Source organism: Larus michahellis, chromosome 9 (genome assembly GCF_964199755.1).
Source record: "Larus michahellis chromosome 9, bLarMic1.1, whole genome shotgun sequence".
Taxonomy (NCBI): domain Eukaryota; kingdom Metazoa; phylum Chordata; class Aves; order Charadriiformes; family Laridae; genus Larus; species Larus michahellis.
This window is the reverse complement of record NC_133904.1, coordinates 18,628,712-18,645,151: the sequence shown is the minus strand read 5'-3', so window position 1 is coordinate 18,645,151 and position 16,440 is coordinate 18,628,712. Positions and strand designations below refer to the sequence as shown.

The 16,440-nt window shown below is 44.1% G+C and overlaps 1 protein-coding gene across 4 annotated transcripts in view; it reads left to right on the top strand.

Annotated features, from left to right (window-relative positions):
• Nucleotides 1-16,440, top strand: part of RORA (RAR related orphan receptor A) — a 435,634-nt gene that overhangs the window by 356,665 nt on the left and 62,529 nt on the right. The window contains exon 1 of one of the 4 annotated variants that reach the window (XM_074600028.1): nt 8,505-8,806. The exons of 2 other annotated variants lie outside the window; for them this stretch is intronic. In XM_074600028.1, the coding sequence (XP_074456129.1) occupies nt 8,776-8,806 (31 nt within the window). In that variant the 5' untranslated portion in view covers nt 8,505-8,775. Of the gene's footprint in view, nt 1-8,504; nt 8,807-16,440 lie in introns of those variants that run through there. One more of the 4 variants, XM_074600029.1, reaches the window with a different exon arrangement.

Genomic DNA, 16,440 nt, shown 5'->3' with positions numbered 1-16,440 from the left:
GCATCTGTGGTTCTACACTTGTATTTCGCATCGAGACATAGAAAACATGCGAGATCTTAATTTTTTTTCTCATAATAGCACAAATACTCACCAGTGCAAAGCTGTATAAATAATGTATATGCTCACAGGAGCAGGAAATATGCTGCTGATCAGACAATGTCAACTGAGATGAATCCTGTCCTGAAAGCTGTACTTCAAATGTGAGCAATAAAACCACTATTGACATGTGGCACTACTGACTGAAATGTCAATAGTTATAAAAAGAGTATTTCGTAATGCAGAATCATTGCTTGGTTTGCTTGACTGGACAGATGCTTCTATTTTCCATGAAGGAAAAATAATTTCCATATTCGTTCTCTGACTGCCCAGCACAGCTTATTTGTCCCACTAAAGCTCACATTCTTAATATTAATCACATACTTGAAAATAGGGAAAATTTGCTTGCTGGTCTTGTATAGCGTAAGGAGGAGTTTTGACACTGGGCATGACCTGAGACAATTTAAATGTTGTCAGGTTAATTTTGCTCAATCTGGAAGTGGGTGCAGGGCAAATCCAATACATGAAGCATCCTCATCCCTTGCCCCTTAGCTCCGTATGTGAGATCACTTCAGTTGTTCTCTGGTGACTATGACTTAGACATAGTTTCATAGAATCATAGGGTCGGAAGGGACCTCTGGAGATCATCTAGTCCAACCCCCCTGCCAGAGCAGGGTCACCTAGAGCAGGTGGCACAGGAACGTGTCCAGGCAGGTTTTGAATGTCTCCAGAGAAGGAGACTCCACCGCCTCTCTGGGCAGCCTGTTCCAGTGCTCTGCCACCCTCAAAGTAAAGAAGTTCCTCCTCATGTTTAGGTGGAACTTCCTATGTTCAAGTTTGTGCCCATTACGTCTTGTCCTGTCCCCGGGCACCACTGAAAAGAGCCCGGCCCCATCCTCCTGACACCCACCCTTTAAGTATTTATAAGTGTTGATAAGGTCCCCCCCTCAGCCGTCTTTTCTTCAGACTGAAGAGACCCAAATCCCTCAGCCTTTCTTCACAAGAGAGGTGTTCCAGTCCCCTAATCATCTTGGTAGCTCTCTGCTGCACCCTCTCCAGCAGTTCCCTGTCCCTCGTGAACCAAGGGACAGGGAGTTTCCAGAGTTTATAGGCAGAAGGGACAATTTTGTTTGGCTGTCTGTAGACTGCAGGCTATTACATTTCTCTGATTATTCTCTGGTATAGTTTAAACATTCTGTTTGTCGACAGATTAGAGCAAGTGCCGTGAGCAGAGAGAAAATAAAAGAGACTAAAGTGCTAATAATGCCCTAGGCACATGGAGTGGCATAGGATCCACTGGGATACGTGGAACCATTCCTCAGGAAAAGGCCAGGAAACCACTAGGTTCCTTCCTGACGCTGCATCTGGCCAGACACATTTGTGAGGAAGATTCTGAGATGGAAATCTGTGTCGCTTCATCTCACCCACTGCTCATCACTACTACCCTTTCTCCTGCCTTGGCCATCCCTGATGATTCACAAGAGGGCAGAAAGGGAAACCCAAGGATTAAAGAAACAGAACGCCACCATTTGATCAATGTGCATCAGGAAAAAAACTGTTGCTTATTCCTGATACATAACTGGCTAAAGACCTGAAGCCATTGGTCGGTCATAAATTTGCTGGGGGAAGCGAGGAGCCTTGGGGCATTCTTATTAGTTCTCATTTTCCTTTCCTGTGGGAATGCATGAAAATCAAGCATCCCTGTGGGCACTGCATTTCTTCCGCAAATGACTGTATGCACTAAATCTTGGGAACTGGACCCAATACTTGGTGAAACTCAGTTGTTTCCCATAAAACTGACTAAAAAGGGTACAGGCCAACAGCTTTTTATTCAAGTAAGAACTTTTCCAATACTACTAAGTTATTTTTAAGAAAGGGAGCAAAGCGCTTAGGCAGTTCTGTCTACTCTCAGCAGGCCTCCAAAAGGCACCAGCACCTGTACAGCTGACAGCCGGCATCTCTGCATCTGGGCGTTTGTTTTTGTTTGTCACAAGCAGGATGTTCAGTTGTGAACAGAGCAACTTCACAAGGGCTGTTTCTGTCCTACTGAAGCCCAAACATCAAGCTGATAAAGGAGCAAAAGGACTTCTGAAGATTCCAAAACACGTTGAAGATGGTTCACTACAACCAAGATGATTCTCTTTGAGTAGGTTTACAGGGAAAGGCAGTTCTTTGGAGAGCCTGTTTATGCCAAAAAATGATTATATGATGGTGGTCCTTAAACAAGGGCCTTAACAATTGCTTCTTTGAGGATAGCCAGTATCTTGCAGTTCTTTGTGCAACTGACAGTCATCTCAACAGTAGGTTTTACACCATTCATTGACTTTTCCCCACCAAAAGGGACATACAGAACAATACACAGCTGCAGTTTTTGGTAAGCAATGCTGGCCAAAAATAGACAGGTAAGATTACGCATGAAAAAGAGAGCTCTAACAACTTTCAAACAATTCCTGCTTTTTGGCAGCATCAATGTTAGGACATTGTAGAAAGATTTGATAATGTGCTCTAAGACAGCTTCAAAACTGATAGATTAGAATCTCTCCGGGATCCAACAGGGGCTGAGAAGTGGCAGCGTGATCTGTAGTCCAATACCAGTCACTTCATACACTTTGGTGTAGAGAAAAGAGGGATGCTACTAAGTGCAGTTCGATCTATTTCTTGATACCCTTGTAATCTTTTCATGGACTCACTTGCAGTTGGTGGCAGGTGATTAATTGACCATAACCTCATCTTTCTAATCACTTTAATTTCAAAGTGTACTGCTGTTACCTTACTCTTTGAAAAGCAGCAAATATTATATCCTTTCAAGGGATTTCAAGGTCAGAGGAAACCAGGTGACAATCCAGCTGACTAGATGTTTAAAATCTTTTACTGCCAACAGCATACCTAGCTGATGGTAATGACTTTGGACTTACCTTTCATCCAGATGAACCCCAAAACATTTTGTCAACTCGTACTTCATTTCACCAGGTGCAGAACTGTAGCAGCTGTCTGGCAAAGCACAGAAACCCATTCAACAGTCCTGGATAGCAATGTACTTAATTGGAAGTTGTGGGATAGTTTATAAAATGGCTTGATTAAGACGTATCGCTGCAGGCCCACGCTGCACAAAAGCACACCTCCTCAGCAAGAATTGAGGAAGGTATTTTGTCTGAAGCAAAATGGTATGATTGCAGGGTCAGCATAGTAGCAGTTTTAAATAGATGAAAAAGAGGCAACTTAATGAGGACAACCTCCGTTAGATTCATCTTCGACAGTGTGCTACTTGGAAGGCTAGAAATAAATTAAGATTAAAATACCACTAAATCTTGAGGGGAAAATGTGTTAAAGAACACGTATACCAATTAGAAACCCCTTAAAAAGAGATTGCCAATAGGGTGGTCACAATTGTGATTTGTATTTTAAGGATTGTTTAGAGCTACAGTCTTCCTGCTCTTTGGTTTGGATGTATTTGGTAAACAAGGCTGTTGTGACTGCTGCACCCGTGTGGTTTCAGGTATGATTATTGTTGTGTAAGAAGCCAAAAAGGCAACAGTGCAGCTTTCTGACGCATGGAACTTGTGTGTGTTAAACTCTAGTTGCATGCAGAGCTGCAGCCCTAATACGGGCTGGGAGCTGAGCATTCACCTGACGTTAGGACATGTGGTTGGGTTGCAGTTGGAGAATGGCTTCGCTTTCAGTATCACCTGCGTTTTCCCATTTAGCAGGGTAGCTTCTGTCACCTTCTCTGGGCAGGGTTTAACTCCTCAGAGGAGCTGTTTAAATGTTGATAAGAAATGAATTTCCTATAGGTGTTTGAAGTACTGAAAACTACTTGAACCTTTCTAAATGTTACTGCTATCTATTTGAATCAATACAAAATTTCCTAAACATTTTAAAGAAATTCTTTTCATTAAAAGGATATGGAAACTTCAGAAAAACAATTAAAAATATGCATGATTATGTAAATTTATACTGACAGCCTAAGCCCTTTTTTTTTAAGCAGAAACATACGTGGAAAACTTAGGTCTGGGTCATTTTAATGAAGCGAAGAGGCTGTCTCTGCTAAAACTGAAAATATGGAGGCCCTGGACGATTTATTGAAATGTTTTTATATCACGTTTCTTTTCCAGTAGGTAGAGTTTCCATCTCCATGGGAGAATGCAGCACGCAGTCATTTCCCTGCAAGAGGATTTGCATGCAGTTGTGTGTGTGACAGCGACAGAGCAGTGGGCAAAGGCCGTACCTTGTAGTGGTTTGACAACTTCAGCTTCATAACAGCCCTGTGTGGTTATACCTCCTTCGGGCAGGGGGTTATTACATGACACATTTTCTTCTTTTAAGAGCATTTTTTCCCCTCTGCTATATAGGGAAGGAAGGTGGTGGTTACATCCTATATTTATTATTCAAATCTTAAATTTTAGTGATAAGTAGGTCTCAAAATTCATCCTGAATTAAGCCTAACCGTGCGGCTTCTCTTAGGCAAGAATGCAAAACATGACCCAACAGTCTGCAGAAATGCTCTCTGCTCCGGTTCCAAGTTAGGACAACATAAACATCCTCCTTTAATTAGTTGCATTTAAACTACTTCTGCTTGGGGATGTCTTTGAACAAGCAGTTATGAGTAGTTATTGGTTCATCTTGGAAGCTGAATTTATTACTTTGCTCAGTAGGTTTAAAAAGAGGTGGAGAGCTTTCCAATATTTTCTGTCCTGTGCTTAGAATACTCAATTAAATACCGGTTCCCCAATTCCTACTGTTAATAACCATCATAGGTGTTTTCCCTTTCTCTCTTTGCAATTTAACACTTTTTTTTTTTTTGCCCAGCGGAGGTTGAAAAGGTTGCTAGAAACAGTTGTTTCCCTCCGATTGTTGCGGAGGCTTGTGGTTAGGCCAACAAGTTGAACACCTTTTATATCAGTACAACACAGAACAATACCTGATAAGGTTACACAATATGTTTACGTCTTTAAAACTAGCGATCTACCATTTATAGTTCCTGGATGTGTGAGTGTGGTTAGAATTTAAGTGTATGCCGCAGCAGACCCTCCGTGCTCTCGGCTTCCTTGGGTTGTGGCGGGCCTCGTGACAGGCACATCAGAGCAAGGCGGGAGCGCAACTGCCCTTTTCATCTCTCGTGGAAGGACAGGAGGCATCTCCCCTGCTCCTGGGCCCTCCAGGGCCCGCTGTTCCAGTGGGATCTGCCAGAAGGAGGAGCCCACCGAGCCTCCAGCCAGCAGCGGGCCCTGGTCTGTACAGCTGGTGGGTCAGGGCCGGGCAAATGCACATTTCCATTTTGCCCAAATGGCCACATTCTGGAGCCGCTGGAGAGGCTGCAGCGTGGTTTTGGAACCACCCCAGTACATAAGCAGGAGATGTGCACGGTGCCTGCAAAGGGAGGAATGGTGGCTTGGATGTTGAGTCACAGGCCCAGCCGGCTCCCTGGGACAAACTAATGTCTTTTCTGAGGAAAAAGTGGTGCAAAGGATGAATGCACGCTGTGCTCAGGCTCTACTTTGCAGGCTGCTAATTAGTCTGAGCCATTAATACATAGTTCTGGAGGTCTTTGGATGCAGAAATCGAGGAAACAATTGAGTGTAACCTGAGGTAGAATAGAATCATAGAATCATAGAATTGTTGAGGTTGGAAGGGACCTTTAAGATCATCGAGTCCAACCTTTAGCCTACCCTGACAAGAGCCACTTCTAAACCATGTCCCTCAGTGCCCCATCTACTCTTTTTTTAAACACCTCCAGAGATGGTGAATCCACCACCTCCCTGGGCAGCCTATTCCAATGTTTAATAACCCTTTCAGTGAAAAAATGTCTCCTAATATCTAATCTAAACCTCCCCTGACGTAACTTGAACCCGTTTCCCCTCGTCCTATCACTTGTCACCAGGGAGAAGAGGTCAGCCCCCATCTCTCTACAACCTCCTTTCAGGTAGTTGTAGAGGGTGATAAGGTCTCCCCTCAGCCTCCTCTTCTCCAGGCTAAACAACCCCAGCTCCCTCAGTCGTTCCTCATAAGGTTTGTCCTCCAGGCCCCTCACCAGCTTTGTAGCCCTTCTCTGGACACGCTCCAACACCTCAATGTCCCTCTTGTAGCGAGGGGCCCAAAACTGAACGGTGTAGTTTCTCACTCCTGTGAAGAGCATGGAGTCTTGCGGTGTTTTACAGGTATTTATCGAATGGTTAAGTAAGAAGCACAATAGAGTACAAGCTTCTGGAAAACAGGAAGCATTCATAGAAGTCAAATGAAACCCTGCTGTACAAACCAGTGAGAGCAGTTGCACGTGGAGTAAACTGTAATACTGAGCTAAGTATTATTAGACTGGCACATTGTCTTTGTGTTGGCATCAATACGCTGTCTGAGCTCGAGTGAGACTTCCAGTATTGCGATAGGTTGGGGGGTAAAATGGGGAGGAAGCGGATTTTGAATTGAGTTTTCATAGTGACGTCAAACCAAGACAGGAAACCGAAGTGCAAATGGATGTGTTTATACATCCAAAAGTCAGTCAGCAGATGGCTTTAGATGGGATATTGGTAACAAATAATAGACTACTTTAAGTATGCTCTGCTCACTTCAAATGTCTGGTTACCAATCTTCTATAATTTTATGGAGCGACCGTTATAAGGCGTTTGTAAGAATGCAAAATCTATGTCGCCTGCTTATTATTGAAGCCGTTTAGCACATCAGATGTCATTCCAGATTGCCAGTTGCATTTCAGTTGGACTGGAAACAAATACAGATCAGTAATAATGCAATGCTGCGTACCTTAAGGTTAAATGTCTGACAAGACAACTAGTGCTAATGGACTGTGACATTTTTCAAGCCATAGGTCTGACATTACTTGCTGTGTCAGAGTGAAATGTTTACAACGACCTAACTCTGCGTTACAATATATTAAGACATCACTCTTTTCTCTTGTGCGTGCTGCAGGTTTTCTGACTGCATCTAAATTCCACAGCAGCAGGAGCTGGCCCACATGTAAGAGCAGCATTTTCCAGGTTCTGAAGAGCTATGAGCAGCACCGTTAGTGGTATTTGATTCAGGCCAGCACGGCCTGTAAGGTTTCCATGCATCGCAACTTTAAAACATGTGCTGTAGATAAAACTCCATGAACACCAACCCATCTGTCCTGACACCATCTGGGAGCAGATCTGCTACTGTAACTTTTCCGAGCAGTATCTCGCTATGCATGTAGTGCTATTGGTAGGAATGGCTTCATCTAAGTAAGGATGACAAACCCACATCAAAAACTTTGTGCCAAAGAGAGCTGCTAAATTTACACTACTGCACCAGGTTAGCTCTTGGATTTTTTTTTTTTTTTTTTAAATAAGGAAGATTTAAAACAACATTTTGCATTAATGGGATTTGAATGACTAGACTGATAAATGGTAAGTACACCTGGATGGCTTCTAATCATGTTTAAATAATATCATACTGTATTAAGAACTCATTAAAGAAATAGGTAAGAATTAGCCATTAGGGGCCATTTAATAACAGATTGTTTCAGTGTCCTCGTCTCATAAAGGCTCTTTCTAAATATAGGTCTTTGTTTCAAATATTAAGATGCTTTCTTAGGCTTCTGTTTATCTATTTCCCTTGTCTTATTTTCATTAAATGCTTATACCTCTGATTAATTTATTACGAAATGTTGTATTCTGTCCCCTAGTAAATAGCTTGTAATGCATCGATGCTTTTCTGCGGTTTTCTATTTTGTGACACTCTCTTCCAGTGACTAAGATAGGAATTGGCAAAAATGCTGGCTTTGTTGATGCAATTTTCACCCAAGTGTGGGTTGTTTTGTTGTTTTTTTCATAGGTTGGATTTTTTTCTATGTTCAGTCTTGTGCTCTCCCTCTTCTAGCGTGGCTGTGTGTATCAATGATGCAAAACTTCCTCTCCCAAACTGACAGTAGGGTGACAGCTGATGCTATAGAGTGTATGAGAATAACTCTGGCAGTGGTATAATATAATGCTTCATATGTTCCAAGTAAATCCTAAGAGAATATGAACCCATCACCAGACAGATTTAAAATGTAAATGCTGTTCTGCTTGATCATCAAGTCAACGACTATTAAGTGTATAGTCGTGTTATGCCAAGATGTAGCTTCAATACGGTTATTTTTTACTTAAAACAACACTTAACAAATCCTTCAGGGGGAGGAAAAAGGAAAAAAAAAAAAAAAAGAAAGGTGAACTTCAGCAGAGGAGAGGGAAAGCGGGGCAGCGGCTGCCGCTGCCGTTCCAGCAGCGACGACAGTTGCCGCCCGCCCGGTTGGGGTTGTGGCTGCGGGCCCGGCCCGGCTCCCGAGCAGCCGGCAGCCCCACGCCGGGCCGGGCCGGGCCGCGCCGCACCTGCCGAGGCCGCCGCGGTCCCCCTCCCGCCCCCTCCCCGCCGGCAGCGGGCTCCGGCGGAGCCACAGGCCCCGGGGGCGGGGGCGGCGCTGCCGGGCCGGGCGCGCCCCGTGACCGGGCGGCCGCGCCGCCCCTCGGCGGCGGGAGGGGAGGGGAGGGAGCCGGCGGTGTAAACAAGGCGGGGGGCCGGGGCTGGCCTGATGTCAGCGGGTCACATGGAGCCTCATATGGGCCGGGGGATGGCGGCGCGGCGCGGCTCTCCGCTGGCAGGCGGCGGCGGCTGCTGCTGAGGCGGCGGCGGCGGTGGTGGTGGTTCACGCCGAGGGCCCGTCCCGTCCCGCCTCCCCTCCCCGCCTCCCTGCCCGCCGCGCTCCGCTCCCCGCCGCTTCGCCCCTGACAAATGATGTGTTTTGTGCTCGCCGCAATGAAAGGTAGGCGCAGCCCCGGGAGCCGCCGCGCCCCGGGGAAGGGGAAGGGGTGGTGGTGGGGGAGGCCGGCCCGGGAGCGGCGGTGCTCCGTGGCCTCCCCTCTCCGGCCGCCGGTGCCACCGCCCGGCGTCCTGCTCATGCGGGGCGGCCCGCGGGGAGCCCCGGGCCGGGGGCGGCGCCGCCGGTGCGGGGAGCCCGGCGGGGGGAGCCGGCCGGGCGGTCCCGGCAGCAGGGACAGGTTTTGGGGAGCTCTCGGAGGGATGGGGCGGCTCAGCCATCCCCCGTGAGGGCCGGCAGCGCCCGCGGCTGGGAGCGGAGCGTTAACCCGGCCGAGGCGCTGCACTTTACACCGTCGCGTACAAGTTAGAGGATAAGAGATAGCTTATCTGCCAGCACGGCTTTTCGGAGGGAGAGGTTATGATTAACGCGGTCGGAGTTGCATAAAAGCGGAGACGAGCTGGCTGATCTTTCCACAAACCCCCGTAGAAAATACGTACGGTAAAATAGCAAAGGGGACAAGAACGTGGCAGCATCCTGTAGGTAGCTGATGGGGCTAAAATGGCATCTTAAGAGATAGCTGCTCATTTTTAAAAGGCTTTGGAATAAAAGGAAAAATCAGAGCTACGTAGTGATTTTATTTATTTTTTTAAAACCTGAAGTTTTCTCTGCTGGCCGATCCCAGTCCTTAATGAGGGGCAGTGTCAGGCTGAGGAGAGTCAAACGAAGTTTTTGATGAGAAATCAAAAGTTTAGAGGTATGTTTTCAGGCTGCCCTGTTTCCTAATAAAATTAGCTCTGCAGTAGAACTTTGCATTGCAGCATTTTTGAAGTCATAGTTGTTGGGCTTTATTTTTTTTTAAAAAATGTAAACCGAGTAACCATCTTACTTAAATGCGATATTCTTTCATAGTAGAGTATCACTGGTGACACTTGAATTTAACGCCCCCACTAAAATACTAAATCTGTAGCCTTTAGAATATATTCGTGGATTTTGTATGTAAAGTTGCTCTTTCTTTTTTTTTTTGAAAAAAATAGATACTTGGAAAAAGAAGATTGAATCCTACTTCAGCTAGAGACTGTTTCCTTTTTTTTTTTTTTCCACTTTGCAGGAGCAATAGGTATTGGGCACCAATAGCAGCATAGTGTTTGACGCACAGTAATTTTCAATTACTAGGCTTCCTTTTCTTCTTGGAGAGAAGCCTATGTGAATAAAAAGAAAAGCACTATATTCATTAATCATTAGCCATGCTGAATGCGTTTGGCAAGAAAATGTAATTGGGTTGATTCAAATAGTTGCATCTGTAACAAAAGGAAATGCATTTTTTTAAGTGTGAACTACACGGATATTTTAGCAGTCCCTTAGAATTCTGCGTATTCTGATAAGAGTTTTTCAACATGTCCCTCACAAGCCTGTTAGAACCATGAAATCAAATAAACTTAAAAAAAAAAAGAAAAGAAGGAAAGTACACTAATTAAAAAAAATCGGAGGGTGTATTTGCCTTGTATGCTTCTGCACGAAGACTTGAGGTGTGTTGTAAAAGAGCAGGCAGGTGATTTTCAGCAACTCAACTTGGAGATTTTTTTTTTTTTTTTTTTTACTCTCTTGGGAGTTTCATTTAAACCAATTTCCACACTGATGTAAAATCTTGGCGGAGCCCAGCTTTTGAGTTTTAAAGGGTAGTTCCTAATGGCTTTATTATGAAAATACTTAGGTGTTTGTACTTTTTACAGAATACTTCTATGGTATGTTTCACTCATGTTTCATACTATTTAGTTTTCTAGTGCATTGAAAAACTTTCTTGGTTTCTTGTCCTTTCTCTAATTTGCTGGACAAGGTTCAGCTGGAGGAAATGTGTTGTGGTTTGTCTTAAAGTGACCTCTGGCTGCCATGAAATAATAGATCCGCAATCCAATATTGTGATTTGAGAGAAGTAGACCAGTAGCGTAGGGAATGCAGTTTTACATAAGCTTGAAGGTACAAGGGAAAAATGTAAAATGTGGAGGTGAATCGAATGCTTTATTTATTCTCAGTGCTGCAATGGCATCTTTTGGTGCTTCTGATCTTTTACAGTTCTGAAGTTAAAGTGAAAAAAATTATGGTCTGCAGGAGAATACGGGATGTTACAGATTTTCCTGCTGGATTTTTTTTTTTTTAAGTGAAAAAAGAAGAGTATTAATTCCTTTCCTATTGCTGCCCAGGTGGCCCAAATTAATACCATGTGAAATCAATTTGCAAGTCCTTGTATTTTTCATGCAACATAACGTTCTGGCAAATGTGCTTGCTTTCATTTTGAAAAGTCCTCAGACTTCCAGACTATGTCCAGGTTTGAATGAATAAAGATTTTGGCCGGCTGTCAGCACGTCGATAGCCATGGTAGTATGCTTAAAGAGCTGGAAAACAGACGAGTCCAATGAAGAGGCTGGACCTGTCCTTAAGACAGGCTGTGTGATAAGAAATGTAACTTTCTGGTTTCAAGCAGAGAGGAAAGAGAGGTGTTTTTTTCGGTTTCTAAGAAAATAGATAGTGGTGAAGCGTCAAAGTTTGTAATGACTAAGTATTTTGTAGATTGATGGGCTTTTAAAAATTATTTATCAACTGTTGCAAGTCTGTGTAGAGGATTCAGGAAGCCTTGCATTCTTAGTTTATCATATATGCAGACCAGTTAACCGGCTGATGGCTTTAAGGGAGAGTGCAACTTTCCGTGCTTACCAGTAAAAGTTTGCAAAGAAATTGGGTGTTCTCGCCAGCATATTCATCGGTGCAGGTCTTACTCCTGCGAGAGTCTTTGCTGGCAGAAGCTTCAAGGTTGACTTCAAGGAGAATAGTACTAAGTGCTATGAATTGGTGAGCAAATATGCTGCGCTGGAGTAGAAACATGGACTCAGTTGTCATGCCAGTACATAACCAGAGGTGAGCCCAAGACAAGGGGAGCTAGATTCAAAAGTGTGGTATTTTACCATTTTTTTGGTACTAGTTTGTAGAAAGACAGGAGTGTATCAGACCTTGTGTTGGTGGGAGCTGAAGTACTTGTCCTGTACTATCATCAGACCCGAGCAAAAGGGTTCGGTCTGCTCATGAGTTTATAATGAAAATGAACCTAGCCGTAGTTTTACTATCGTTCCTATGGACATTTCGAAATAGAGATCAGTGGGAAAGTAGATGTACATTTTTTAAGCTTTTTCTACTCCGGTGCATTTACTGTTAAGGTAGAATTTGAGCTACTAATCCTGATTTTTTCTGTGTGGACTTCAACGAGGTTGAATCTGTTGTTGCTGTTTTATGGAGGATAGGCAAGATGAGTAGAATCAGTTATTACTTGGTTGTAAGGAAAATTGTTTCACTTTGAGGGGGTCTGTGCTTGGATTGTTGGAAGTACAACTAGTTTTCTGACTGACACTGTGTCTGAATGAAAACTCAATCGTTTAAAAATACCTATCGAAAGAAGTAGACTCTGTTGGTTTCCTTATTGCTGCGCATGATTTTTGGATCTTTCTGTATTTTTTTTTGAGGACCCTGGCTGTGTTTGGGCAGATAAGCAGAATTTCCCTTGCAGCCTGGCTGTAGCACTGCAGGGAACGTGCTTTACTTGCAGCAACCTCCATGCTCCGCACTCGGCAGAGCCGGTTCGCTCGGAGGCCGGCTGGCCGGGGATTTATGCAGTACTGCTTACCGTGGGTGAGCTTTTTGAGTCTGTCAAGCCTGACCTTTTGACATGTTTTTTTTGTCAAGTATCTTGGCACCAACCTGACAGCATGGTGGTGATTACTCTGTGTTTTTCACCAGTAAACAACTGCCTATGGGAAAATATCTTGCCAAATATTTTGCCAAATATCTTTAAAAAAAGTTGCTTTACGAGTTGAAGTATGTTTAAATTTGCCTTCACTGTGGTACTATTGAAAGTTACATCCAATTTAGCAAATATCCTGGGACAGAACTTTTGTTGACTAAATATTAACAGAATCTGGCCTTTGGAATTGCTAGCTGAGAGGCTGGTTTTTGCTGCTTTAATTTCATGCGACTGATCTGAATGACTGACTTGTACCTAAGACATTTGTTGCATCACATTTGCAGGGTAAGATTTGTTTGAGGTTTATTGCTGAAATGTACTTTTCAAGCCCTTTGAAAGACTCTCAAGACTTGCAAGTAAAAGAAGAGGAAATCTGTCTTTATGTCTCACTCTGTGATAATCAAAGGCAGTTGCGTGCTCTGTGCAAGTCTCAGTTGGGGACACTCCTTTGAAGTATGAAGAATTTGTACGTCCTGTTTAAGTCAGCGAAAACTGTGGGTGCTGACCATCTCACTAGATCAAACTCTTTAAACTTAGGTACAGCTCTTGCCTAGCTAAAGTGGTGAGCCTGGCTAGCCATGCAGTCATAAAAATAATTCTTCAAGGATAATTCTGAGTAATTGGGGCAAAACTGAAGTGGTCTATGGACACCACGCAAGGACTTCTGTATCCTCTTTAAATTAAAAAAAAAAATAAAAATCCCTGAAGGGATGAGGCTATAGAGGTGGGTAGTATAGCATCGCTGGTGTTTGGGGTGTGGGCTCTGCACAAATACGAAATGTCGTCACGTTCTATCCAGAGAACTGATACGGAGGGTGGGGGGGAGAAGGCAGCTTGTTCAGCGTGTGAAGCAGGGTAATGGCCTGCAGCTCCGCAGCTTGGCTCTGCAGTGGGGAGGTGAATGTTTGTATTGGCATTTATTAGTTCGGGGATTAGTGTCTGGAGACCTCAGTCAAGAACTGAGTCTTCTTTATATCGAGTGCTTCCCCAGCGCGTATGCAAAAGACTAATTTCTTTACTCATTCCCCGTTACAGAGAGCCCTGCATGTTTTGTGGGGTTTTGTTTTTTGTTTTTTTTGTTTTTTCTAGGATGATGTAGCACTCAATTTTAACCTTAAGGGGTTTTAAATCTTCTTTCTTGCTCCTCTTGCTTACAGTATAGTAGAGAAATGATCATTATCATGTAGTAATTACTGGCAGGATTGTTAGTATTTCATCTTCACTACAAAACAGAATTCTAAATTGGTATATTTGTTTCTAAACTATACGTGCTAAATTAAAACTGTCAAATCTTTGCGCCTCTCCGGAGTAGATACATGCAACTTTGTCTGACTTTGCAATTCTCTATCTAGAGGAAGTTGAGATGCAGTATGTTCGTTCTTTTTTTTTTTTTCTTTGCATTCCCATGAGATAAGTTTTTTGTAGTGTGCAAAATAACTGCATGTGACAAGAATTAGTTATTACAGTCAGACTTGATACATTTTAGAATGTTACTCTGTTGTTTTTTTTTATTTGCAAGGAGAGAAAAAGATAAATATTCACCTTTCTTGTATTTATGTGTAAGCTGTAATTTGCAATTACAGCTGATCACTCCTGAGATCAAGCAAGCAGTAGTTCTCTCCTTTTGTGATTTGTCTTTTCCTTGAGGACTGATATCTAAGGGATATGCACATAACTAATGGTGCAGAAAATGTCTTCTAACCCTCTCCTTCCTTTTTGAAGATGAGGTTTTTTTCTCTTTTTTGCTATAAACGTTGACAGGGGATGGGAAGATTCTGTCCTCGAAGAATAGCTTTCTTATGAGAAAAAGGTGACTCTGTACGGTGCAGACCTCTCTGCCTGTTGGATACAAAAACCCACAGACTGCAAAGTTGAAGCAGGAAGCCTTGTTAGGGGATCTGGCAGATGAACTTTCTTCTTCTGCTCCATCGTGTTTTAAAGGGAGCCTTGCCCGTGGTTAACGAAGTCCTTCCTTGGCCCAGGTTTTTTTCACCTCTCTTGCTAGAGGCATTTAGGCTAAGAAGTTCTGCAAAATATAGGTTGGCAAGCTTGGTGCAGTTTCAGGCTGCTTCCCTGTTGCCTGCACCTTCTGTTGAGAACACCAGGGAGTGACTCAGGGCGGCAGTGACTCATGGGGTGCCGCGCTGTTCCCCTTCTCAGAGCGGGGTTAGCTGCCGTAGGGAGCTTGTTGACGGACTTGGAAAAGTCAGCGTGCTGCAGAGAACCCCTTCTCCTAACGGCGCTCTCCACTGAGATTGTCTGCCTGCACAGGTTTGCACACGGATTCACGTTTTTGTGGAAAAATGTAATTAAATTAGTGTTTACTTCCCTTTTCCTTTGTGGTGTCAGGGGATGGTGAGGCCTTCATGCCGATGGGAGCAAATGGATATCCAGGAAGGTCTGAGTCCAGTGTTGTGAACGTTAGGGAATCTCTCCTACATCCTGCTGCTGCTTGCCTTGCGCATGTGGACTGTCTGCTCAGAGGCACGGAGCTGAAGCTGTTATGAGTCAAGCAGTTGTGGTCTCTGAGATGGCTAGTGTTCCGTGCAGCTCTTTGGATGCAGCCTAATGTGAATCTCTGACATTTAAAGCTCACACAAGTGCAGGAGTCCCCCCAAAGAGACCTGGGGGTTCCACAGCACTGCTGGGGGGGAGTAGCCTGCTGCCCTCACCAGCAAACGTAGCCCATTTTTTTCGTTGCTGTTAGTGAATGCATCTGGGGCCGGTTCGTCCCAGTGTGAACTTGCGGTTGTCAGCAGCACCCACTGCTGCCCACCGACAGCCTGGCTCCACTCCACTTAGGCAGTTGACTTCAGTAAAGTCACGATTTCACTGCATTTCTGGTTTTCTTTCCTATGTGGTGGAGAGTGGTGCAGGCCCCGTGGCTTGTGGCTCTTCTGTTTGTGTGATTCCGGCCTTCGGGCCTTTTGTCATGCTATGTTCATAGCCATCTAGGCTAAAATCAATGTCGGGAGAGGTATAATCATCCCAGCTTTCATTTTAAGAGCATTTATCTCAAAGCTTAATTAAAGCTACTTGGATGTAAATAAGTCTAACCTCTTCACTTCTGAACAATGCAAATAGAATAGTCAGCATACTTATAGGGTATCAGCCATGTAATTATTGTGTAATGTTTGTGTTCTTTGAAATACTGTGCTATTTATTGCCATTGAATCCTGGGACAAGGTGCTTCATAAAACCAACTGCATGACTCTTTATTTATGCACTTTAGAAGAAGTTGATCATTCTCAAACGAGGGGGCGGAAAAGTGACATTAAATCTTTACCTAGATGGATGCACCGTGTGACAAAGTCTTTGTCAGAGAGTTCTTTCAAACCAAAGTGACCACAGGCTGGAGTTGGCTGGTTGACGGGGCCCCATGGGCCGTGTTCCTGCGTGCCCGGATTGCTGTTCCCTTGCTCTCGCTGGTGCTCCCTCCATCTCTGTTCCCACCTGGGATGTTGGGAGTACTTTCTGCACTGTCAGCTAAAAATAAGGAAAAAGTCCTGACACCATTTGCACACACTGTCTTCTGCCATGTGCCATTTGTTTAGTGTTCTTGAAGGGCTAAAGAGTTGGTTATTCTTGCTGTTATTTTGTTAACTGCATGAAATGGAAACCTGGGGAGGGATGCGGTATGGCCACGGCTTCTGCTTCTGCCTCTCATGGGTACCGAGAGCTGATGTACTTGTTTGTGCTGGTGAAGAGTTAGACAAGTGAGGTAGGGTGGTATCTTGAACTGCTTTAGTTAAATTAACTTAAAGGCTGGGTCGCGTGCATGTGAAATGCAGTTGAAAGCCATGTTTGCTTCAGCTGACTTTTTTTTTTTTTTGGACAGGATTGTCTTATT